Source organism: Rhinatrema bivittatum, chromosome 15 (genome assembly GCF_901001135.1).
Source record: "Rhinatrema bivittatum chromosome 15, aRhiBiv1.1, whole genome shotgun sequence".
NCBI lineage: Eukaryota > Metazoa > Chordata > Amphibia > Gymnophiona > Rhinatrematidae > Rhinatrema > Rhinatrema bivittatum.
Window position 1 is genome coordinate 80474961 of NC_042629.1, and position 24622 is coordinate 80499582.

At 50.6% G+C, this 24622-nt stretch overlaps 1 protein-coding gene across 4 annotated transcripts in view; it reads left to right on the plus strand.

Annotated features, from left to right (window-relative positions):
- CLCN6 (chloride voltage-gated channel 6) overlaps positions 1-24622 on the plus strand; it is a 93518-nt gene that overhangs the window by 42435 nt on the left and 26461 nt on the right. For all 4 annotated transcript variants that reach the window (XM_029577828.1, XM_029577825.1, XM_029577826.1 and 1 more), the window contains exons 13-16: positions 5051-5177; positions 17898-18009; positions 18098-18251; positions 23500-23659. In XM_029577828.1, the coding sequence (XP_029433688.1) occupies positions 5051-5177; positions 17898-18009; positions 18098-18251; positions 23500-23659 (553 nt within the window). The remainder of the gene's footprint in view (positions 1-5050; positions 5178-17897; positions 18010-18097; positions 18252-23499; positions 23660-24622) is intronic.

Below are 24622 nucleotides of genomic sequence, written 5' to 3' on the forward strand. Positions count from 1 at the left end.
CCTGTACGTCCCAGGATCAGTCCAGAATGCTGGGTTATGCCTCCCTTCCAGCAGATGGAGACAGAGAGAAACTGAAAAGTGCCACCTGCGATCCCTCAGTATTTTCTCTGACTCCAGCAGATGAGAGACATAACCTGCGGTCCTGATCTGGGTACACTTGGGGCCTTGCCCCACCAGGTTTGAAAAAAAAAAGAGAAGGAGATATCTCTTAATAAATGTGAAAAGCTTACTGCGGCTTTTGCTCCTGTGACTGGGTCATTTAAAAAAAAAAAAAGTGTGTTTTTTCTCCTGTATATCTTCTAAGCAGCCGTCTGTAGGCAGGCTCGGCAGGGCTGTGTCCTGCTTGTTTCTTCTGGCCCGGTGAGCAGAGGGGGAGGGTTTGCCAGTGGGCCGGTCACTCTCCCCCTCTCTCAGAGATGTTACATTCCTCTGGGTCCCGCGGGCTGAGACATAAAAAAAAAAAAAAGCAACTTTGATTTTTAATTCGGTCGTAGTGTTACTTAGCTGGAGCTGCTCTTCTTATCTCAGCCGTGCCTGCCTTGACTCCCGGGCCTCCGGAGGGGGTGCAGCTCTGCACCCAGCTGCAATCAAAGCCTAGGGGGACTGCGTGCAGCTCCGGCTCTCCCGCGAAGGCCTCTGCTCCCGGTGCCTCTCCGGGGGCGAGGGGCCTTCACGGTGCATCGATCCGCCGCAGGGGGCGCCGGTTTCGCGCCACGGGAGGACCATGAGGCAGAGGCCGGGCTCGCTCCCGATTAGCGCGGGAGCGGTGGCCATTTTGTCTGCATCCGACGACAATGCGGCTGACTCGGAGGAGGGAGGGGATCTCCCTCCTCCATTATCCCCGCCTCACAGACCGCGCGACTTGCCGGCAGGGGCCAGCTCCTCCTTCAGAAAAGGCTTCAGGGGTCGCCTTAAAGCGGCGGCAGCCTTTTTCTTCCAGGTTTATTTTATTAATGCACAAGGCTTTCCTGGAAGCGGAATCTGACTGGGAATTTCAGTCTCCCACCCCAGTCAAGGCCCTGAGGGGCTCGGGGGATAGGTGCCCTGCTAGGATACCGGTTCTACCGGATCCAGTGGATCCATTTTTGCCGGACCCTCCGTCTCTGGATGAAAAGGGGGATGTGGTCTCTCCGGTGGAGGGGGATGAGCCACAGGTCCTAAGACTGTTCCGTAAGGAGGAACTGGACCACTTAATTTTGCATGTGCTCCAGGAACTGGAGCTTCCGCTGTCACGGGATACGTCGGAGGTCTCTACGGGTGATGCTGCTCTAGCGGGGCTTCGAGATCCGCCGTAGACGTTCCCTTTTCACCCAGAGCTGTCGCAGATTGTGTCCCGGGAGTGGGAGGCTCCGGAGGCCTCCTTGCGGGTCACCAGAGCTATGGAAAAGTTGTATCCTCTCCCGGTGGAGACTCTCGACCTCCTTAAGGTTCCCAAGGTGGATTCGGCAGTCACAGCGATTGCCAAGCACACCTCTATCCCGGTGACTGGAGGCACAGCTCTGATCGGAAGTTGGAGATGTTGCTTAAGCGCATTTTTGAAGTGGCCGCCTTGGGAGTCCGAGCAGCGGCTTGCAGTAGCCTTATGCAGCGGGCCTTACTTCGTTGGGTGCAGCAAATGTTGATGGCCCAAGATCTTCCTCCTGGAGAAGCGGAACAAGCAGCCCGCATGGAATCAGCTGTGGCCTATACAGCTGATGCCCTCTATGATCTCCTCCTGACTTCGGCGCGCACTATGTCGTCTGCTGTCTCTGCGAATCGCTTGTTGTGGCTCCGGCACTGGTCGGCAGATGCCTCTTCCAAATCCCAGCTCGGTTCTTATCCTTTCAGGGGTAAGTTTTTGTTTGGGGATGAGCTGGAGCAACTTATTATGGCATTGTGGGACAATAAGGTGTATAGGTTGCCCGAAGACAAGCCTAGGACAACCCGCTCTGCTGGCAGCTACCGGGGCCTTTTCTGGGGACCGCGGCATTTTAGGTCCAATAGAGGGGCTTCGGGGTATGTCCCTCGCCAGTCGGCTTCGAGAGCGCAGTCTTGGCCATCTTCCTTTCGAGTCAGGTGGCCTCAGTGATCGGGAGCTCATGCCTTTGCCAACAGCAGAAGACCACGCAATGAAGGGACGCCGGCCCATTCAGAACATCGGAGGTCGACTGTCCCACTATTACGAGGAATGGGTCCGGATTACTTCCGATCAGTGGGTGCTAGATATTATAAGATGCGGTTATGCTTTGGATTTTGCTCGTCCCCTCCGGGATCTCTACCTGATATCGCCTTGCATGCCACCACACAAGCAGCAGGTGGTGCTTCAGACGTTGGAGCGCTTGAGGGCTCTCGGAGCTAACTTCATGGAGTGCCCCCTAGGCCTCTTGTCTGAGAGAGTAAATAACCAAACTATATTAACATGTCCTCCTTCTCAGGTAAATGTACAGAGAAGTTAAATGCAGATTGCTTTGTTTTCTTTATCCCAGAGCAGCTTTTTATATGAAAGGACTGGGAACATGCTCCTACAGCCTTGAATAATTGTACCTGTCCTTGAAAGATAGGATTGGATGAACGCTTATCTTAATGTTTTTTCCTCTTTTGTTTATTGCTTCTTACTCCTTTTGCTTTTCTTCTCTCCCTTATTTATTAGATTTTATAATGAGGAAGATTATTTTTGTTTACCTTTTGTAAGCCTAGTCCGTTAATACTCTCATGATGTTTCCTTGCAAAGCTTTTTCTTTCTATTAATAATTTTAAATCTTATAAATATATCTAAATAAACAAAAATGTTTTAATGCCTTTAATCCAGCCTATAGCAGTGGTAGCCTGTGCTAAGGGGACTATTACCAAGAGCTGCCTCCAAGGAAGAATGCAGCTTGTCAGGGCTCCTCTGTAGTATTAAAGTCCTATTGAGCAGGTGGAGGTTGTTAAGAACATAAGAACATAAGAAATTGCCATGCTGGGTCAGACCAAGGGTCCATCAAGCCCAGCATCCTGTTTCCAACAGAGGCCAAACCAGGCCACAAGAACCTGGCAATTACCCAAACACCTAGAAGATCCCATGCTACTGATGCAATTAATAGCAGTGACTATTCCCTAAGTAAACTTGATTAATAGCAGTTAATGGACTTCTCTTCCAAGAACTTATCCAAACCTTTTTTGAACCCAGCTACACTAACTGCACTAACCACATCCTCTGGCAACAAATTCCAGAGATTTATTGTGTGTTGAGTGAAAAGGAATTTTCTCCGATTAGTCTTAAATGTGCTACTTGCTAACTTCATGGAATGCCCCCTAGTCCTTCTATTATTCGAAAGTGTAAATAACCGAGTCACATCTACTCATTCAAGACCTCTTATGATCTTAAAGACCTCTATCATATCCCCCCTCAGCCGTCTCTTCTCCAAGCTGAACAGCCCTAACCTCTTCAGCCTTTCCTCATAGGGGAGCTGTTCCATCCCCTTTATCATTTTGGTTGCCCTTCTCTGTACCTTCTCCATTGCAACTATATCTTTTTTGAGATACGGCGACCAGAATTGTACACAGTATTCAAGGTGTGGTCTCACCATGGAGTGATAAGAGGCATTATGACATTTTCCGTTTTATTAACCATTCCCTTCCTAATAATTCCTAACATTTTATTTGCTTTTTTGACTGCTGCAGCACACTGAGCTGACGATTTCAATGTATTATCTACTATGACGCCTAGATCTCTTTCTTGGGTGGTAGCTCCTAATATGGAACCTAACATCGTGTAACTACAGCTAGGGTTATTTTTCCCTATATGCAACACCTTGCACTTGTCCACATTAAATTTCATCTGCCATTTGGATGCCCAATCTTCCAGTCTTGCAAGGTCCTCCTGTAATGTATCACAGTCTGCTTGTGATTTAACTACTCTGAATAATTTTGTATCATCTGCAAATTTGATAACGTCACTCATCGTATTCCTTTCCAGATCATTGATATATATATTGAAAAGCACCGGTCCAAGTACAGATCCCTGAGGCACTCCACTGTTTACCCTTTTCCACTGAGAAAATTGACCATTTAGTCCTACTCTCTGTTTCCTGTCTTTTAACCAGTTTGTAATCCACGAAAGGACATCGCCTCCTATCCCATGACTTTTTAGTTTTCGTAGAAGCCTCTCATGAGGGACTTTGTCAAACGCCTTCTGAAAATCCAAATACACTACATCTACCGGTTCACCTTTATCCACATGTTTATTAACCCCTTCAAAAAAATGAAGCAGGTTTGTTAGGCAAGACTTCCCTTGGGTAAATCCATGTTGACTGTGTTCCATTAAATCATGTCTTTCTATATGCTCTACGATTTTGATCTTGAGAATAGTTTCCACTATTTTTCCCGGCACTGAAGTTAGGCTCACTGGTCTATAGTTACCCGGATCACCCCTGGAGCCTTTTTTAAATATTGGGGTTACATTGTCCACCCTCCAGTCTTCAGGTACAATGGATGATTTTAATGATAGGTTACAAATTTTAACTAATATTTTATATTATGTTATAGGTTATTGTCTCGTGTTTTGTGCATATTACTCTTTATGTATGTTAGGTTTCTGTAATCTGCCTATATTCTTCAGTTGTGATGAATGCGGACGGTACATTTTTAATAAACTAAACTATATCTTTTACATGGATAAATAGGGTTTTACCTGGGTAAACTGGTTGCCAGATAAAAGTAAGCCTGGGGATCAATAATGTTTTCATTTCTAGCTAGGTAAGAAGTAGACATACCCAGGGGGATGTTTAGATCACTTTACAAATATGCACGCACTATTTTCAAAGGAAAAGCAGGTGTAAACGTAAATGTACCCACAAGACTTTGCATCAGTGCTGGCCCTCAAGGTAAAGACAGATTTTACTGAAAACTTATTAAAATTAGATGAAAACCCCAAAGTGTGTGCTGTAAGGTTCGTACACCAGCCTCTTCCTTGGAGGACTAGTAGTTTTGAGGATTGTCTTCAGTTCAGCCTGCAGGGTAAGCATGATTCAGTTATGGATGGTGCATGAATCTTGGGCTGTAACATTGCTTTCATGTCTTTTCCCTGCAGAGTGCTGGAGAGCTTACTTGTGGCTTTAGTGACCACCGTTGTTATGTTTATTGCCTCAGTGGTATTAGGAGAATGCAGAAGAATGTCCTCCCCTGCTCCTGAAGGAAATGACACTGTTCTCCTACAGGTAACTCCCACTGGATACAGAAGTTCCTGAAAAGTAAAATACAAGCAGCCACCGTACATACAAACATCCCATGCAGCTTTCATGTTCCCACTCCCCATTCAAGTGGAATTTCATTTAAGAGCTTCACCTTTGCTGAAAGCCTTGCATGTCAGATTTATTTTAAAATTTCCTAGTGTGTAGCCAGATGGACTGAAGACCAATGGGTTATGTCACCCTACATACACCCCTTCCGTGACCTCAGCCCTTCAGTATTTCTGTCTCCAGCAGATGGTGGATATACCTCTCCCCATGGGGATTGCTGTACTTTTGGAAGGAGAAATTCTACATTTAAATTGGAGAAAAAAATTGAGCCCTGCTCTCCTGTGGTGATACCTAAAGGTCCCTCCCCCAGTGATTTCTGAGATCCCTCAGAGATTTGCCTTGGTCCGGTAGGCGGTTCCCAGCAGTCTTTGTTTCACAAAGGGGAATTCCGGGCCTCCCTGTATTTGACAGAGGCCTATCTTCACATCTCCATTCATCAAACCTTGCTGCATTTTCTGCGTTTCATGATTCTCGGGCAACATTTTCAGCTTCAAGTTCTCCTGTTCGGTTTAGCCACAGCACCATGCACCTTCACCAAGGTGATTGTGGTGGTGGCAACGGCACTCCAGAAGGAGGGAGTTCTGGTGCATCCCTATTTGGACGAATGGCTTATCGGGGCCAAGTCAGAAATCCTTTGTTGCCAGTCGGTTCAAAGGGTACTCAGTCTTCTACAGTCACTCGGTTGGGTGGTGAATGTGGCAGAGTCGTCTGACACTGATGCAGTCCATGGAATATCTGGGGGCTCGATTAGACACTCGAGTTGGCAGGGTGTACTTCTCAGAGGAATGCGTTTTGAAGCCGCAGAGACAGATTCAGTGGTGGTTGCAGTTACGGGTGCCCAAGGTATGGGATTATTTGCAAGTGCTGGGCTCTATGGCCGTGACGCTAGAATTAGTGCTGTGGGCTTTTGCACACATGAGACTATTGTAGACAGCGCTTTTATCGTGATGGTACTTGGTATTGGAGGATTTTAGGCTTCCGTTGCCCCTCAAAGGCATCACACGGGAGAGTTTTTTTCCTGGTGGCTTCTACCTTCCAATCTGGTTCGGGGGTTGGATCTAGAAGTCCCGGATTGGGTGGTAGTTACTACTGATGCCAGTTTTTCTGGTTGGGGAGCAGTATGTCAGCATCAGTAAACTCAGGGTTGCTGGTCCAAGAGAGTCTGGCTGGTCTATCAACCACCTGGAGACCAGAGCAGTCCGCTTGGCCTTACAGGAACCAAGAGTCAAGTAGTAGCCAAGGAGGCACAGAAGTTGATTCATTGGGCAGAACAACACCTGGAGCATATAGAGGCCTCCCACATTGCCAGGGTCGACAACGTTCAAGCAGACTTCTTGAGTCGGACGGTGTTAGATCCAGGCAAGTGGAGTTGTCAGAGTTGGCGATGCATCTCATTCTCGAGCGTTGAGGCTTTCCCCATGTAGACCTCATGGTGTTTCGTCGGAATGCCAAAGCGCCCCGTTTCTACAGTCAGGTAAGAGCACTGAGCAGAAGGGGTTGATGCCCTGATAGTTCCTTGGCTGAGGGATGTACTACTTTGTGTTTCCTTCCTGGCCCATAGAGAAACATCAGGGAGAATTGGTCTTGGTGGCACCGGAGTGGCCACGCTGTCCGTAGTTCGCGGATTTGATCAACTTGGCTGTAGACTGACAGATTCTCTTGGGTTATCTGGAAGGCCTTCTCAGACAGGGATCCATATTTCCGACCAGGCTGCTCACTTGTGTCTAACGGCCTGGCTTTTGAGAGGCGACTGGTTAAGATGTAGAGGTTATCCAGAGGCAGTCATTACTACTTTGTTACAGGCCAGGAGAAAGTCTACTTATCTTATGTGCGGGTCTGGAAAGTTTTCGAGTCCTGGTGTACTGCCAACAAAGTTCACCCATTCAGGTTGTCAGTCGCTGACATTCTATCATTCCTGCAGGAGGGTCTCGCCAAAGGATTGTCTCTTAGCTCTCTTAAGGTGTAAGTAGCAACTTTAGGTTGTCCTCGTGGCCAGATTGAGGTATATATTTTGGCACACCCGGACGTCCTTTGTTTTTTTTCGAAGGCCAAAATATTTGCATCCTCCACTTCGAATATAACCTTACTGGAATCTTAACCTTGTCCTCGGGGCTTATGTGAGGCTCCTTTTTAACTGCTCCGAAGAGCGACTTTGAAGGACTTAACTCTAAAGATGGTTTTTCTGGTGGCCATATGATTCGCTAGAAGGATTTCGGAAGTACAGGTGCTGTCGTTTCGGGATCCTTTCCTTCAGATTTCGCAGTCTGGGGTTTCTTTGAGAACCGTCCCTTCCTTTTTACCAAAAGTGGTTTCCGTGTTCAACATGAATCAGACTGTAGAGCTTCCAGCCTTTTCCGGGCTGGACCCCCTCTACTTCTCATGTTGTGCAGGAACTCAGGTTGTTAGATGTCAGGAGACATTTGTTGATTTACCTCAAGATAATGAATGACTTTAGGAGGTCAGATAACCTTTTTGCTCTGTGAAGCAGCCCAAAGAAAGGACTTCAGGCTTCTAAAGTTACCATTGCTCGTTGGCTTAAGGAGGCTATTGGTTCCACCTACATTCTTCAAGGTAGACCGGTTTCAGAGGGGCTACGTGCTCATTCCACACATTCTTAGGTGGCCTCGTGGACGGAAGCTCAGCTGGTTTCTCCCCAAGAGATTTGCAGAGCAGTGACTTGGAAGTCGTTACATACTTTGGCTAGACACTATCATAAGAACATACCATACTGGGTCAACCAAGGGTCCATCAAGCCCAGCATCCTGTTTCCAACAGAGGCCAAACCAGGCCACAAGAACCTGGCAATTACCCAAACAGCAAGAAAAATCCCATGCTACTAATACAATTAATAGCAGTGGCTATTCCCTAAGTAAACTTGATTAATAGCCGTTAATGGACTTCTCTTCCAAGAACTTATCCAAACCTTTTTTGTACCCAGCTACACTAACTGCACTAACTACATCCTCTGGCAACAAATTCCAGAGCTTAATTGTGTGTTGAGTGAAAAATAATTTTCTCCGGTTAGTCTTAAATGTGCTATATGCTAGCTTCATGGAATGCCCCCTAGTCCTTCTATTATCCGAAAGAGTAAATAACTGATTCACATCTACTTGTTCAAGACCTCTCATGATCTTAAAGACCTCTATCATATCCCCCTCAGCCGTCTCTTCTCCAAGCTGAAAAGTCCTAATTTCTTTAGTCTTTCCTGATAGGGGAGCTATTCCATTCCCTTTATCATTTTGGTTGCCCTTCTCTGTACCTTCTCCATCGCAACTATATCTTTTTTTTTAGATGCGGCGACCAGAATTGTACACAGTATTCAAGGTGTGGTCTCACCATGGAGTGATAAGAGGCATTGTGACATTTTCCGTTTTATTCACCATTCCCTTTCTAATAATTCCCAACATTGTTTGCTTTTTTGACTGCCGCAGCACACTGAGCCGACGATTTCAATGTGTTATCCACTATGACACCTAGATCTCTTTCTTGGGTGGTAGCTCCTAATATGGAACCCAACATTGTGTAATTATAGCATGGGTTATTTTTCCCTATATGCATCACCTTGCACTTATCCACATTAAATTTCATCTGCCATTTGGATGCCCAATTTTCCAGCCTCAGATTTATCACAATCTGCTTGTGATTTAATTACTCTGAACAATTTTGTGCCATCTGCAAATTTGATTATCTCACTCGTCGTATTTCTTTCCAGATCATTTATAAATATATTGAACAGTAAGGGTCCCAATACAGATCCCTGAGGCACTCCACTGTCCACTCCCTTCCACTGAGAAAATTGCCCATTTAATCCTACTCTCTGTTTCCTGTCTTTTAGCCAGTTTGCAATCCACGAAAGGACATCGCCACCTATCCCATGACTTTTTACTTTTCCTAGAAGCCTCTCATGAGGAACTTTGTCAAACGCCTTCTGAAAATCCAAGTATACTATATCTACCGGTTCACCTTTATCCACATGTTTATTAACTCCTTCAAAAAAGTGAAGCAGATTTGTGAGGCAAGACTTGCCCTGGGTAAAGCCATGCTGACTTTGTTCCATTAAACCATGTCTTTCTATATGTTCTGTGATTTTGATGTTTAGAACACTTTCCACTATTTTTCCTGGCACTGAAGTCAGGCTCACTGGTCTGTAGTTTCCCGGATCGCCCCTGGAGCCCTTTTTAAATATTGGGGTTACATTAGTCACCATCCAGTCTTCAGGTACAATGGATGATTTTAATGACAGGTTACAAATTTTTACTGATAGGTCTGAAATTTCATTTTGAGTTCCTTCAGATTGGTTGAGAACAGTAACTTGTATCCGTTTTTAATCAAATTGTTTTCAGTAGTATGTCCACGGTGGCTTTTGAAGAGAATACTGGAGGGCTGAGGTCACTGCAGGGGATGTATCTAGGGTGACGTCAGCTTTGAAACCTGATTCTGTCTCCATCTGCTGGCAGGAGAGCATAAACCCATTGGTCCTGAGTCCATCTGGCTACAGTAAGGAAAATGAAATTATCAGATAAGTAATTTCTCCATTCTACTCCCCCCCCCTCTGGTTTTCTTGCTTTAGCAGGAAGTGGCCCCTCTGATCTGAAAGAGAACATTGTGTTATGTACCAGGAGGACTCGACATTCCAGCAGCCAAACAATTGTCAAGGTTGAGCTTAGGGAAAGTTGTTTTACTGGCCTGGCCCCTTTATAGAACTCATTACCGGTGATACTAAGCGTATGATGAAATACCTAACTTTCTGCCAGTATTGGGTCAGTAAGTTCCTGGTTGTAAGGTCCTTAGTCCAGAGGTCCTCGTCTGTGTCGTGACTGTCTGATCTATAATGCATTAATAGAAGGGACATCTGCAAACATTGGGATTGTTAATAATTTATTTGGTTAACGTAGCTGCTGGAAGTTGATCTTAGGTACGAGGAAAGTTAGGAAATTACAGGATTTGTATTAGAATATTCATTTTATTGTACTGTGTGTTTTATTGTATGTTTATGTAAATTATGGGTGAGATTTCATTGTGTTGAATGATGTAATGCACTTTGAAGGGGTCTGTGACCATGAAAGGCAGAATGTAAATTGGAAATTAAATTAAGTTAAGGATGCTGAGAAAGTGCTGACATCTGAGGGTCAGTAATACCTGTTCTGCATATCTGAATGTTGCATAATGCCTAGGTGCTACCCCTGACAATGACAAGTGTCCTGCCAAGCACTGCTCAGGCCCAGCTGCACCCATATATGTTCCCCCTACCAACCAACTTGGTTCCCACTTCAACTTTGAGCAAGTACTCTGCTCGCAAGTTATTCTTGTGGTTTCTGTGGTCACTAAGATCCCTCACAATGCAGGGGGCACACAGTTCCTAAAAGTGCTCCCATAGAATAATTTCTGAAAATATTGGCATCATTGATCAATCCAAGACAGAGGTAACAAATTAAAGAGTTTATTAACTAATAGCAAGAACAGTGAACAAAAAAAAATTTAATTTGCAAATAGTAATGGGTAAGAAAGTGCTAATTATTCACTGTACTTCGTGCCTGAGGTGGTCAGGAGAGGGCTATGCACAAGAGCTGACATGCAGATCTGGTTTCTGTGTAAACCCAGTCAGGACTGGAGATTCACAGCAACTTCAGAGTCGTGTTTGAAAGGCCAGTCCCACAGTGATAGCACAAAGTATTCACAGTAGTGTTCCTGTTCGTACCTCAGATCGGTCCAGACAAGTGGGTTTTGCATCCCTACCAGCAGATGGAGGCAGAGAACTAAAAGCCTTGAGACACTGCTACATAACAGAGAGAGCCACCTGCAGTCCCTCAGTATTTCTCTGTTTCCAGCAGATGGTGGAGGTGCAGACCTGCAGTCCCTCAGTATTTCTCTGTTTCCAGCAGATGGTGGAGGTGCAGACCTGCAGTCCCTCAGTATTTCTCTGTTTCCAGCAGATGGTGGAGGTGCAGACCTGCAGTCCCTCAGTATTTCTCTGTCTCCAGCAGATGGTAGAGGTGCAGACCTGCAGTCCCTCAGTATTTCTCTGTCTCCAGCAGATGGTAGAGGTGCAGACCTGCAGTCCCTCAGTATTTCTCTGTTTCCAGCAGATGGTGGAGGTGCAGACCTGCAGTCCCTCAGTATTTCTCTGTCTGCAGCAGATGGTGGAGGTGCAGACCTGCAGTCCCTCAGTATTTCTCTGTCTGCAGCAGATGGTGGAGGTGCAGACCTGCAGTCCCTCAGTATTTCTCTGTCTGCAGCAGATGGTGGAGGTGCAGACCTGCAGTCCCTCAGTATTTCTCTGTCTGCAGCAGATGGTGGAGGTGCAGACCTGCAGTCCCTCAGTATTTCTCTGCCTGCAGCAGATGGTAGAGGTGCAGACCTGCAGTCCCTCAGTATTTCTCTGCCTGCAGCAGATGGTGGAGGTGCAGACCTGCAGTCCCTCAGTATTTCTCTGTTTCCAGCAGATGGTGGAGGTGCAGACCTGCAGTCCCTCAGTATTTCTCTGATTCCAGCAGATGGTGGAGGTGCAGATCTGCAGTTAAGAAAAAAGAAAGAAGGGACAGAAGAAGAGAAGTTAGAAGTCGCTCCCTGAGGTGTTAGGTTCCTTCCTGGGCCATCCCTCAGGATTTATTTATTTATTTAACACTTTTCTATACCGACCTTCATAGATAAAACCATATCGGATCGGTTTACATCGAACAGGGTAAAAAACTGTAGTGACAACTAACGTAAATTAACAAATGGTGTGGAAGAGGCAAAGTTACATTCAACAGGGAGAAAGAACTTGGAGGCTTAATCAGCTGGAAAAATAGAGCAGACAGCAATTATAAATATGTATAATATAAAAAGGATGAGCCGGGCGAGCGGGGGGGTAATCCCTGATCAGCTCTAGCCCGCAGCAGATCCAGGGGTCCTGGTTCCCTCTTATCCCCCTGAAGGCTCCTTCCCAGAGGTGTTGCCAGTAGCAGGGAAGTTTTCCTTTTTGCTTGAATTTCTTCCTTTGCTGTAGCTGCTGTTTCTTTAAAGAAAAAAAGTGTTAAATTTTTCTTTCACCAGCAACTGCTGAGGCTGTTTCTGGTTTGCTCATCGGGGCAGGCCCAGCTGGAGAAGGAAGCAATGTAGCTCCTTTGTTTGCAGCTTTGGGCTGCTCAGGTAGCCGGAGACTGCGTTAGGCTGTGTTCCCCTCCTCTCCTGCGTGCCACGATCACGTGGCTTCTGTTCCTCTGCAGCAGGCCCAGCCGTGTGCAGACAAGATGGCGCCAACAGTGATTTCCCAGTGCGGGAAAGCTTCAGGCTGCTTGGGGAGCTGGAGGCTGCTTTGAGCAGTGTTCCCCTCCTCTCCCGCGTGCCACGATCACGTGGCTTCTGTTCCTCTGCAGCAGGCCTGGCCACAGGGAGACAAGATGGCGCCGACAGTGGTTTTCCAGCTTGGGTACGCTTTGGGCTGCTCAGGGAGCTGGAGGCTGCATTTGGCCGTGTTCCCCTCCTCTCCCGCGTGCTGCAATCCCCTTCCTATCTTGTGCGTTCTGATCACGTGGCGCCTGTTCCTCTACAGCAGGTCTAGCCGCATGGAGACAAGATGGCGCTGATAGTGGTTTCCCAGTGCGGGAAAGCTTATTGGGCTAGCGACCTGGCTCAGGGACAGCTGAATGCAGTGGCGCTATGCTGCAATTCATTTTGGGAGAGGAGGGGCCCTCTGGGGGGAACAAAGCTGGTAGGAGAGCCACAGGTTCCTAAGACCCTATCAGGATCGATACTGGGAGCCTGAAGAGCTACAGCTCTGAAGGTGACAGACTCCCTGGAGCCCAGGGACTACCCCCCCCCCCCCCATTGTTCTCATTGGCGATCCCAGAGAGAGGGGTGGGCTGAGGAGATGCAAGCTCTGGGTCAGACAGAAGAGAGGATGACATGGAGATTTGCTCAGAATTTGTCTTGGTTATGCATAAGGCCTTTTTAACCAGGAAAAGCTCTGGTTATAAAAGGGCATTTCTGTCAGCCATCTCATCATGCTGCAAAGAGGCTGAGGGCCTCCTTGGCCAGGGGGTATGGGGACCTCCTTCGCCAGCTGGGCCTGGACCATCCTGAGGGGCCTGGCAGCTCAGATGATTCGGACCTGGAAGATGGTCTTGAGGTTGGTCCAGGGGATGGATCAGGATGACCCAGCAGATCTCAAGGAGGATGTCTATCAGGACAGGGGTAAGGACATGACTGATCTGGAAGAGGTCCCGATTAACGGAGGCAGATGACCTGTGGGTGGTTCATCTGTTCTGTAAGGAGGGGTTGAGGCTTCTTATGTCCCATGTTCAGAAGGGACTAGGTATTAGGGTGGTCCAGGAGGAGTTGGACAATGAAGGAGTGGATCCGGTGTTGGTTGGACTCCAGGGCCCACCGAAAACCCTTCCTCTCCCTAAAAGGATCAAGAAGCTGGTGAACCAGGAATGGGACTTCTCGGAGGCGAGCCCCAAATAGCAAAGTTGTATCCCCTCATGGAAGATATCTTGCCGCTGCTGGTATTGCTGAAGTTGCATGCTTCAATCTCTGCGCTCACTAACAAGATGACGTTCTGGTTGCAGGTTTGGCAATGTCAAAGGATGAGCAGGAACATAAGCTAGAGATTCATCGGGAGAAAATGTTTGAAGTCATGGCACCAAGCCTACGAGTGGCAATTTGTGGAAATCTGATGCAGAAGGCCTGCTTACGCTGGGTCGAGAAGTCTCAGGAGAAGACACTGGTGTTAATAGCCAGGCACCTTAAGTGGAGGCCGGGATTGTGTATGACCCTGATGTGCTTTATGACTTGAGCTGGACTTTGGCCAGGAATGTGGTCTCTGTGTGACATCTGCTGTGGTTGTGGAATTGGTTAGCTGATATGTGGTCCGAGACTCTGCTCTCTAATTTTCCTTTTAAAGGAAGGAAAATTGTTATTTGGGGAGGATCTGAAACAGTTGATGAAGATTTTGGGGGAGTCTAAAGGGAATAAGCTGCTGGAGAATAAGATGACAGTCAGGAAGTCTTTTCTGCCTCGCTCTAGGTTTTGGGAGGTGCGGCAGTTTTTGTCCCAGAAAGGGTTCTGCACACTCTTCGGGGCAGAACCCAGGGGTCCAATAGGCAGCAGTCCTTTCGAGGCACCTGTAGACTTCCAGGAGGCCGGCAGTGGTAAGGCTTCACAATGAAGCTGGGCTGGTCCACTCTCTTGAGATGGCGGTGGAAGGCCATCTATCACAGTTTTAAGAAGAGTAGACCAGGATTACCTTGGACCAATGGGTCCTAGAGATAAGGGACAGCTATGATTTGGAAATTTTTGCCCCATCACTGAAACTTTCGTGGTGTCTCATTGCAGTGTCCGAGACAAGTTGTCACCTTCAGTTGCTGATGGCAGCCAGGGAGCACAGTTGCGGGAGGTACTCAATTTAATGTGTTGTGCCAAAAAAGGAAGGAGCATTTCATCCCATCCTTGATCTGCAAAAGGTAAAATATGATACTGCGAGTTCCCCATTTTACCATATGGAAACGTTGCAGATGGTGATAGCGGCAGTTCGTCGTGTGGAGTTTTTCAGGCCTCACTGGAATTGACGGAAGCCTATCTGCACATTCCCATTCGGGATGAACATCAAAATTTTTGTGGTATGGTTCTGGTGTAACTTTTCCAGGTTTGGGCCCCTCCCATTCGGTTTGGCAACTGCACCTCGCATATTCACAAAGGTGACGGTGATGGCAACTGCTCGCCGCAGGGAGGGGATCCTAGTTCATACTTACCCGGACAACTGGCTTATCCAAGGGAAATTGGAGGAGGTATGCAAGCAGTCTGTGCGCACGGTGATGGATATTTTGTGGTTCTTGAGCCGGGTAGTGAATTTGGCGAAGAGTCAACTGGTCCCTATCCAGATGCTGGAATTCTTGGGGGTGAAGTTCGATGCTTAGTAGAGTGTTTCTCACCTCGGAGAGGATTCAGAAGGTACAATCCCAGGTGGTGCAGATTTTGCGAATGTCAGGGCCCAGGGCTTGGGATTATATTCAGGTCTGGGTTCAATGACATCTATTGAATTTGGTGCCATGGACTTTTGCCCACATGCGTCCTCTGCAGGGGGCGTTGCTGTCTCGCTGGAATCCTTTGTCTGAGTTTCCTCAACCTTTACCGCTGCAGGGTACTTCTAGGTTCAGTCTCTCATGGTGGCTGTGTCTGCCCAATTTGGAGAAAAGGATGGGCCTGGAGGTTCTCAACTGCGTTTTAGAGATCATGGATGCCAACCTCAAGGGTTGAGGGGCGATCTGTCAAGAACGGATGGCACAAGGACTGTGGTCACCAGTGGAAACATGCTGATCTATTAATCACTTGGCAAAGAGAGCAGCATGCAGGGCTTTGGTGGAATTCCTTCCACAATCTGAGGTCAAATGGTCCGTGTTTTTGGACAATGCGACAATGGTGGCCTATATCAGTCAGCAAGGGAGAACAAAGAGTTGCATGGTTGCCCAAGGAGCGCAAGACCTTTTTGTCTGGGTGGAGCAAAATTTGCAGGGGATAGCTGCTCACATGTTGCGGGAGTGAACTATGTGCAAGCAGGCAAGTTAGACCAGGGAGAATGGGAACTGTCGAAGGAGGCCTTCAGCCTTATCCAGTCTCATTGGGGCAGTCCCTGTCTGGATCTGATGGCATCAAGGAGCAACGCCAAGGCATCAAGCTTCTTCAGCCACAGACGATAGATCGCAGCTGAGGGCATAGACGCTTGAGTTCTTCCATGGCCGACAAGGATCCTGCTGTATATGTTCCCTCCGTGATTGTTAATAGGTCGAGTGTTTAGGCGCATTGAGAGGCATCCGGGCCAGGTGGTACTGGTGGTGCCGGAGAGGCTGCTTTGTCCGTGGTTTGCGGATCTGGTTCAGCGTGCAATTGTTGGGTCCTGAGATTGGCTCAGTTGCAGGGGCTGATAGGGCAAGGTCCTATTTTCTCGGATCAGGCAGATCATTTTTGACTTTTGAGAGCAGATGGTTGCGACAAAGAAGATACTCTGAGCCCTTGATTTTCAAGGGCTTAATTTACAATTCCTTGTAGGTTCAGGTGGCAGCCTTGGGGTGTCTCAGAGATATACTCCAGGGAAAAAGTCATTGGCCTCACATCCAGATGTTGAGGTTTTTGAAGGGGGTCGAGCATCTGCAGCCATCAGTGCATAGGTTGGGTCGTGCATGGAGTTTAAAATTGGTCGTGTGGGTGCTTTGTAGGCCTCCGTTTTGAGCCATTGTGGAAGGAGTCATTAAAGGACCTCACTCTGAAGGTGGTATTTTTGGTGGTGATTTGTTCGTTCAGAAGGATCTCTGAGCTGTAGGCTTTGTCCTGTAGGGAACCATTTCTGAAGATTTCGGACGAGGGGGTGTCTTTCCGCGCACTACCCTCGTTCCTATCTAAGGTGGTATCTTCATTTCACCTGAATCAGACTGTGAAGCCCCTGCCTTCTCAAATTGGTTTGCTGAGTCACTGGAGGCAAAGGTCACAAACAGTTTTCAGCGGTCGGATCATTTGTGTTTTTTGGAGGTGCCAGAAATGGATGCAAGGCCTCCAAGGGCACAATAGTGAGTTGACTGAAGGAAGCTATTGTTTCGGCCTGCCTTAGTAAGGGGAGAAGAATTCCAGAGGGATTGCGTGTGCACTCTACTAGAGCGCAGGCAGCGTCATGGGCCAAGGGTCGGTGTCACTGCAGGAGATTTGTAGAGCCGGTAACATGGTCTTCTCTTCACACATTATCTTGCCATTACAGTTGTAGATTCTTAGGCTCCAGGCGAGCCGACCTTTGGTGAAAGTGTGTTGAGAAAGGGATCTTTCACGGGCCTGCCCAGTGTAGGGGAGCTTTGGTACATCCCACTTGTCTGGACTGCTCTGGGGTACAAACAGGAAAGGAAAACTGGTTCTTACCTGCCAATTTTTGTTCCTGAAGTACCACAAATCAATCCAGAGACTCAGCCCTCCTAATGTTCTCAAGTCCGTGTTCTGGCCTGCTTAGTGGGAAGAACTGTCAGGATGTGTATATACAGAACCTAAAGACGTTTCTCAGCTTGTGCTTAGCCCCTTGCATTGATTTGTGGTTTTTCTGTTTGGGGGATCCAACTTTTGTGTTTGGCATTTGCCGTCATTTAGGGGGTTGTTGAGTTGTTACTCTCTAGTTGGCTTGGGTCAGGTCAATACTGAGGGACTGCAGGTGGCACTTTCTGTTATGTAGCAGTGCCTCAAAGATTTTGTTCCTTGCCTCCATCTGCTCGCAGGGATGCAAAACCCACCTGTCTGGACTGATCTGGGGTAGCAATTTTACTGTCTGACTAAAGACTTTCTAACTGGTTATGGCTTTCTGAGCACTGGCACTGCCTTACAGCTGCTTAAGGGACTGGGACATTACCTGCCCAAGCATCCCAAGCCTTGATTAGAGTTACAGCATGGTCGAGGATAAGCCACCACCTGCAGGCCAGCTCAGAGGACATGCGTGCACTCCGTTAAAAGCAGACTCACATGGCACTAGTTACTGCTGGCAACGGGTCAGTTCTGGCTCCTGAGGGTCAGAGATATTGTTGGTACTGGGGGGGACAGAGTTTCTTTCAAGGGTCAGTAATACCAGTTATCGGCACATTTTTGTAACTTTGATTTTCTGGGTCTCACGCTGCTGATCTTCACGTTCAGATGAATTCCAGCGTTAAAACCTTCTTTTGTCCAAATGAGACCTACAATGACATGGCCACACTCTTCTTCAACACCCAGGAGTCTGCTATCCTTCAGCTCTTCCATCAGGAAGGTAAGCACGCGCCGCTGCGTGAAGGATCCTTTGTGTTCTGCGCTGCTGACTGCAGTAAGACGCTGTCTTGTCTGCTTTTCTCTTCCAGGCACTTTCAGCCCCATCACGCTGTCCTTATTCTTTGGACTCTATTTCCTTCTCTCCTGCTGGACGTTTGGTGTTTCTGTCCCTAGCGGTCTATTTGTACCGTCCCTGCTCTGTGGTGCAGCATTTGGACGACTTATTGCCAACCTTCTTAAAGGGTACATTGTTTTCCCCATAAGGGGGTGGGATGGGTGGGATGGGGGAGGATGTCTGGGAGGGGGAGGTGTGTGTGCAGGTAGATTGGGTGGTATGGGTGAGGATGTCTGGGAGGGGAGGGAGTGTGTGCAGGTAGATTGGGGGGGATGGGTGAGGATGTCTGGGAGGGGGAGGAGTGTGTGCAGGTAGATTGGGGGGGGATGGGGGAGGATGTCTGGGAGGGGGAGGAGTGTGTGCAGGTAGATTGGGTGGGATGGGTGAGGATGTCTGGGAGGGGGAGGAGTGTGTGCAGGTAGATTGGGGGGGATGGGGGAGGATGTCTGGGAGGGGGAGGAGTGTGTGCAGGTAGATTGGGTGGGATGGGTGAGGATGTCTGGGAGGGGGGAGGAGTGTGTGCAGGTAGATTGGGTGGGATGGGTGAGGATGTCTGGGAGGGGGAGGAGTGTGTGCAGGTAGATTGGGGGGGATGGGTGAGGATGTCTGGGAGGGGGAGGAGTGTGTGCAGGTAGATTGGGTGGGATGGGTGAGGATGTCTGGGAGGGGGAGGTGTGTGTGCAGGTAGATTGGGGGGGATGGGTGAGGATGTCTGGGAGGGGGAGGAGTGTGTGCAGGTAGATTGGGTGGGATGGGTGAGGATGTCTGTGAGGGTGAGGAGTGTGTGCAGGTAGATTGGGTGGGATGGGTGAGGATGTCTGGGAGGGGGAGGTGTGTGTGCAGGTAGATTGGGGGGGATGGGTGAGGATGTCTGGGAGGGGGAGGAGTGTGTGCAGGTAGATTGGGTGGGATGGGTGAGGATGTCTGTGAGGGTGAGGAGTGTGTGCAGGTAGATTGGGTGGGATGGGTGAGGATGTCTGGGAGGGGGGGAGTGTGTGCAGGTAGATTGGGTGGGATGGGTGAGGATGTCTGGGAGGGGAGGAGTGTGGTGCAGGTAGATTGGGTGGGATGGGTGAGGATGTCTGGGAGGGGAGGAGTGTGTGCAGGTAGATTGGGTGGGATGGGTGAGGATGTCTGGGAGGGGAGGAGTGTGTGCAGGTAGATTGGGTGGGATGGGTGAGGATGTCTGGGAGGGGAGGAGTGTGCAGGTAGATTGGGTGGGATGGGTGAGGATGTCTGGGAGGGGGGGAGTGTGTGCAGGTAGATTGGGTGGGATGGGTGAGGATGTCTGGGAGGGTGAGGAGTGTGTGCAGGTAGATTGGGTGGGATGGGTGAGGATGTCTGGGAGGGGAGGAGTGTGTGCAGGTAGATTGGGTGGGATGGGTGAGGATGTCTGGGAGGGGAGGAGTGTGTGCAGGTAGATTGGGTGGGATGGGTGAGGATGTCTGGGAGGGGGGGGAGTGTGTGCAGGTAGATTGGGTGGGATGGGTGAGGATGTCTGGGAGGGGGGGGAGTGTGTGCAGGTAGATTGGGTGGGATGGGTGAGGATGTCTGGGAGGGGGGGGAGTGTGTGCAGGTAGATTGGGTGGGATGGGTGAGGATGTCTGGGAGGGGAGGAGTGTGTGCAGGTAGATTGGGTGGGATGGGTGAGGATGTCTGGGAGGGGAGGAGTGTGTGCAGGTAGATTGGGTGGGATGGGTGAGGATGTCTGGGAGGGGGAGGAGTGTGTGCAGGTAGATTGGGTGGGATGGGTGAGGATGTCTGGGAGGGGGAGGAGTGTGTGCAGGTAGATTGGGTGGGATGGGTGAGGATGTCTGGGAGGGGGGGGAGTGTGTGCAGGTAGATTGGGTGGGATGGGTGAGGATGTCTGGGAGGGGGGGGAGTGTGTGCAGGTAGATTGGGTGGGATGGGTGAGGATGTCTGGGAGGGGGAGGAGTGTGTGCAGGTAGATTGGGTGGGATGGGTGAGGATTTCTGGGAGGGGGGGAGTGTGTGCAGGTAGATTGGGTGGGATGGGTGAGGATGTCTGGGAGGGGAGGAGTGTGTGCAGGTAGATTGGGGGGGATGGGTGAGGATGTCTGGGAGGGTGAGGAGTGTGTGCAGGTAGATTGGGGGGGGATGGGTGAGGATGTCTGGGAGGGGGAGGAGTGTGTGCAGGTAGATTGGGTGGGATGGGTGAGGATGTCTGGGAGGGGGAGGTGTGTGCAGGTAGATTGGGTGGTTTGGGTGAGGATGTCTGGGAGGGGAGGAGTGTGTGCAGGTAGATTGGGTGGGATGGGTGAGGATGTCTGGGAGGGGAGGAGTGTGTGCAGGTAGATTGGGGGGGATGGGTGAGGATGTCTGGGAGGGGGAGGAGTGTGTGCAGGTAGATTGGGGGGGATGGGTGTGGATGTCTGGGAGGGGGAGGAGTGTGTGCAGGTAGATTGGGTGGGATGGGTGAGGATGTCTGGGAGGGGAGGAGTGTGTGCAGGTAGATTGGGGGGATGGGTGAGGATGTCTGGGAGGGGGAGGAGTGTGTGCAGGTAGATTGGGTGGTTTGGGTGAGGATGTCTGGGAGGGGGAGGAGTGTGTGCAGGTAGATTGGGTGGGATGGGTGAGGATGTCTGGGAGGGGGAGGAGTGTGTGCAGGTAGATTGGGGGGGATGGTGAGGATGTCTGGGAGGGGGGGAGTGTGTGCAGGTAGATTGGGGGGGATGGGTGAGGATGTCTGTGAGGGGGAGGAGTGTGTGCAGGTAGATTGGGTGGGATGGGTGAGGATGTCTGTGAGGGGGAGGAGTGTGTGCAGGTAGATTGGGTGGGATGGGTGAGGATGTCTGGGAGGGGGAGGAGTGTGTGCAGGTAGATTGGGGGGGATGGGTGAGGATGTCTGTGAGGGGGAGGAGTGTGTGCAGGTAGATTGGGGGGGATGGGTGAGGATGTCTGTGAGGGGGAGGAGTGTGTGCAGGTAGATTGGGTGGGATGGGTGAGGATGTCTGGGAGGGGGGAGGAGTGTGTGCAGGTAGATTGGGTGGGATGGGTGAGGATGTCTGGGAGGGGGGGGAGTGTGTGCAGGTAGATTGGGGGGGATGGGTGAGGATGTCTGGGAGGGGAGGAGGGTGTGCAGGTAGATTGGGTGGGATGGGTGAGGATGTCTGGGAGGGGGAGGAGGGTGTGCAGGTAGATTGGGTGGGATGGGTGAGGATGTCTGGGAGGGGGAGGAGTGTGTGCAGGTAGATTGGGTGGGATGGGTGAGGATGTCTGGGAGGGGGAGGTGTGTGTGCAGGTAGATTGGGGGGGATGGGTGAGGATGTCTGTGAGGGGGAGGAGTGTGTGCAGGTAGATTGGGTGGGATGGGTGAGGATGTCTGGGAGGGGGAGGGTGTGTGTGCAGGTAGATTGGGGGGGATGGGTGAGGATGTCTGGGAGGGGGGAGGAGTGTGTGCAGGTAGATTGGGTGGGATGGGTGAGGATGTCTGGGAGGGGGGGAGTGTGTGCAGGTAGATTGGGTGGGATGGGTGAGGATGTCTGGGAGGGGGAGGAGTGTGTGCAGGTAGATTGGGTGGGATGGGTGAGGATGTCTGGGAGGGGAGGAGTGTGTGCAGGTAGATTGGGTGGGATGGGTGAGGATGTCTGGGAGGGTGAGGAGTGTGTGCAGGTAGATTGGGGTGGGATGGGTGAGGATGTCTGGGAGGGTGAGGAGTGTGTGCAGGTAGATTGGGTGGGATGGGTGAGGATGTCTGGGAGGGTGAGGAGTGTGTGCAGGTAGATTGGGTGGTTGGGTGAGGATGTCTGTGAGGGGGAGGAGTGTGTGCAGGTAGATTGGGTGGTTTGGGTGAGGATGTCTGTGAGGGGGAGGAGTGTGTGCAGGTAGATTGGGTGGGATGGGTGAGGATGTCTGGGAGGGGAGGAGTGTGTGCAGGTAGATTGGGTGGTTTGGGTGAGGATGTCTGTGAGGGGGAGGAGTGTGTGCAGGTAGATTGGGTGGGATGGGTGAGGATGTCTGGGAGGGGGAGGTGTGTGTGCAGGTAGATTGGGGGGGATGGGTGAGGATGTCTGGGAGGGGGAGGAGTGTGTGCAGGTAGATTGGGGGGGATGGGTGAGGATGTCTGGGAGGGGGAGGAGTGTGTGCAGGTAGATTGGGTGGGATGGGTGAGGATGTCTGGGAGGGTGAGGAGTGTGTGCAGGTAGATTGGGTGGGATGGGTGAGGATGTCTGGGAGGGGGAGGAGTGTGTGCAGGTAGATTGGGTGGTTTGGGTGAGGATGTCTGGGAGGGGAGGAGTGTGTGCAGGTAGATTGGGTGGGATGGGTGAGGATGTCTGGGAGGGGGAGGAGTGTGTGCAGGTAGATTGGGTGGGATGGGTGAGGATGTCTGGGAGGGGGGGAGTGTGTGCAGGTAGATTGGGTGGGATGGGTGAGGATGTCTGGGAGGGGGAGGAGTGTGGTGCAGGTAGATTGGGTGGGATGGGTGAGGATGTCTGGGAGGGGGAGGAGTGTGTGCAGGTAGATTGGGTGGGATGGGTGAGGATGTCTGGGAGGGGGGAGTGTGTGCAGGTAGATTGGGTGGGATGGGTGAGGATGTCTGGGAGGGGAGGAGTGTGTGCAGGTAGATTGGGTGGGATGGGTGAGGATGTCTGGGAGGGTGAGGAGTGTGTGCAGGTAGATTGGGTGGGATGGGTGAGGATGTCTGGGAGGGGGGGGAGTGTGTGCAGGTAGATTGGGTGGGATGGGTGAGGATGTCTGGGAGGGGAAGGGGTGTGTGCAGGTAGATTGGGTGGCTTTGCGTGTATGTATAGGGGATCTGTGGCTACTAAAATGGTCAGTGGTGTTTGTTCTAAAGCAGATGGGGATAGACTTAAAGACTTAAACATGTAAACCTAGAGGAAAGGTGAGAGAGAGCAGATATGATAGAGACATTCTAATATTTAAGAGGTTTCCATGCACAGGAGCGGAGCCTTTCAATGGAAGGGAGGCTCTAGAACGAGGGGTCATGGGACGAGGATGAAAGGGTAGATTCAGGTAATATTTCTTTATAGAGAGGGTGGTAGATGCATGAAACAGCCTCCCAAGGGAGGTGGTGGAGATAAAAACAGAATCTGAATTCAAGAAAGCTTGGGATAAATACAGGGGATCTCTAAGGAAGTGATGGGAATTATAATACTAAATTAATTGGTCTGATGGACAGGCTGGATGGGCCCATACGGTCTTTTTCTGTCCTCATGTTTCTAAGAGGAACAAAAGTGTGTGAGTAGATTATACATGGAGTCTGTCTATAGGTAGAAATGCCACAGTATGCATGTTTGTGTAAAGGATAGGGGATGTATGTATGCAGGCAAGAGATACATCATTAGGCAAAGGTGTCTGCTTATTTTACACAGTGGCACGCTTCTCTCTTTAATAGCTATATAGGCTTGGATCACATCTATTCTGGTACCTTTGCTCTGATTGGTGCTGCAGCATTCCTGGGGGGTGTGGTTCGCATGACCATTAGCCTGACTGTCATCCTGATAGAATCCACTAATGAGATCACATATGGTCTGCCCATAATGGTAACACTAATGGTAAGTTTTCTAAGTTTGGTCAGAGGCTCTGTGGGCTGGGTCTGCGTGCTCTGTGAAGGTTCACAGCGTGGCAGCCGATCGCGGGTCGGGCCTGCGTGCTCTGTGAAGGTGCACAGCGTGGCAGCCGATCGCGGGTCGGGCCTGCGTGCTCTGTGAAGGTGCACAGCGTGGCAGCCGATCGCGGGTCGGGCCTGCGTGCTCTGTGAAGGTTCACAGCGTGGCAGCCGATCGCGGGTCGGGCCTGCGTGCTCTGTGAAGGTGCACAGCGTGGCAGCCGATCGCGGGTCGGGCCTGCGTGCTCTGTGAAGGTTCACAGCGTGGCAGCCGATCGCGGGTCGGGCCTGCGTGCTCTGTGAAGGTGCACAGCGTGGCAGCCGATCGCGGGTCGGGCCTGCGTGCTCTGTGAAGGTGCACAGCGTGGCAGCCGATCGCGGGTCGGGCCTGCGTGCTCTGTGAAGGTTCACAGCGTGGCAGCCGATCGCGGGTCGGGCCTGCGTGCTCTGTGAAGGTGCACAGCGTGGCAGCCGATCGCGGGTCGGGCCTGCGTGCTCTGTGAAGGTGCACAGCGTGGCAGCCGATCGCGGGTCGGGCCTGCGTGCTCTGTGAAGGTTCACAGCGTGGCAGCCGATCGCGGGTCGGGCCTGCGTGCTCTGTGAAGGTTCACAGCGTGGCAGCCGATCGCGGGTCGGGCCTGCGTGCTCTGTGAAGGTTCACAGCGTGGCAGCTGATCGCGGGTCGGGCCTGCGTGCTCTGTGAAGGTTCACAGCGTGGCAGCTGATCGCGGGTCGGGCCTGCGTGCTATGTGAATCGCGGGTCGGGCCTGCGTGCTCTGTGAAGGTTCACAGCGTGGCAGCTGATCGCGGGTCGGGCCTGCGTGCTATGTGAAGGTTCACAGCGTGGCAGCTGATCACGGGTCGGGCCTGCGTGCTATGTGAAGGTTCACAGCGTGGCAGCTGATCGCGG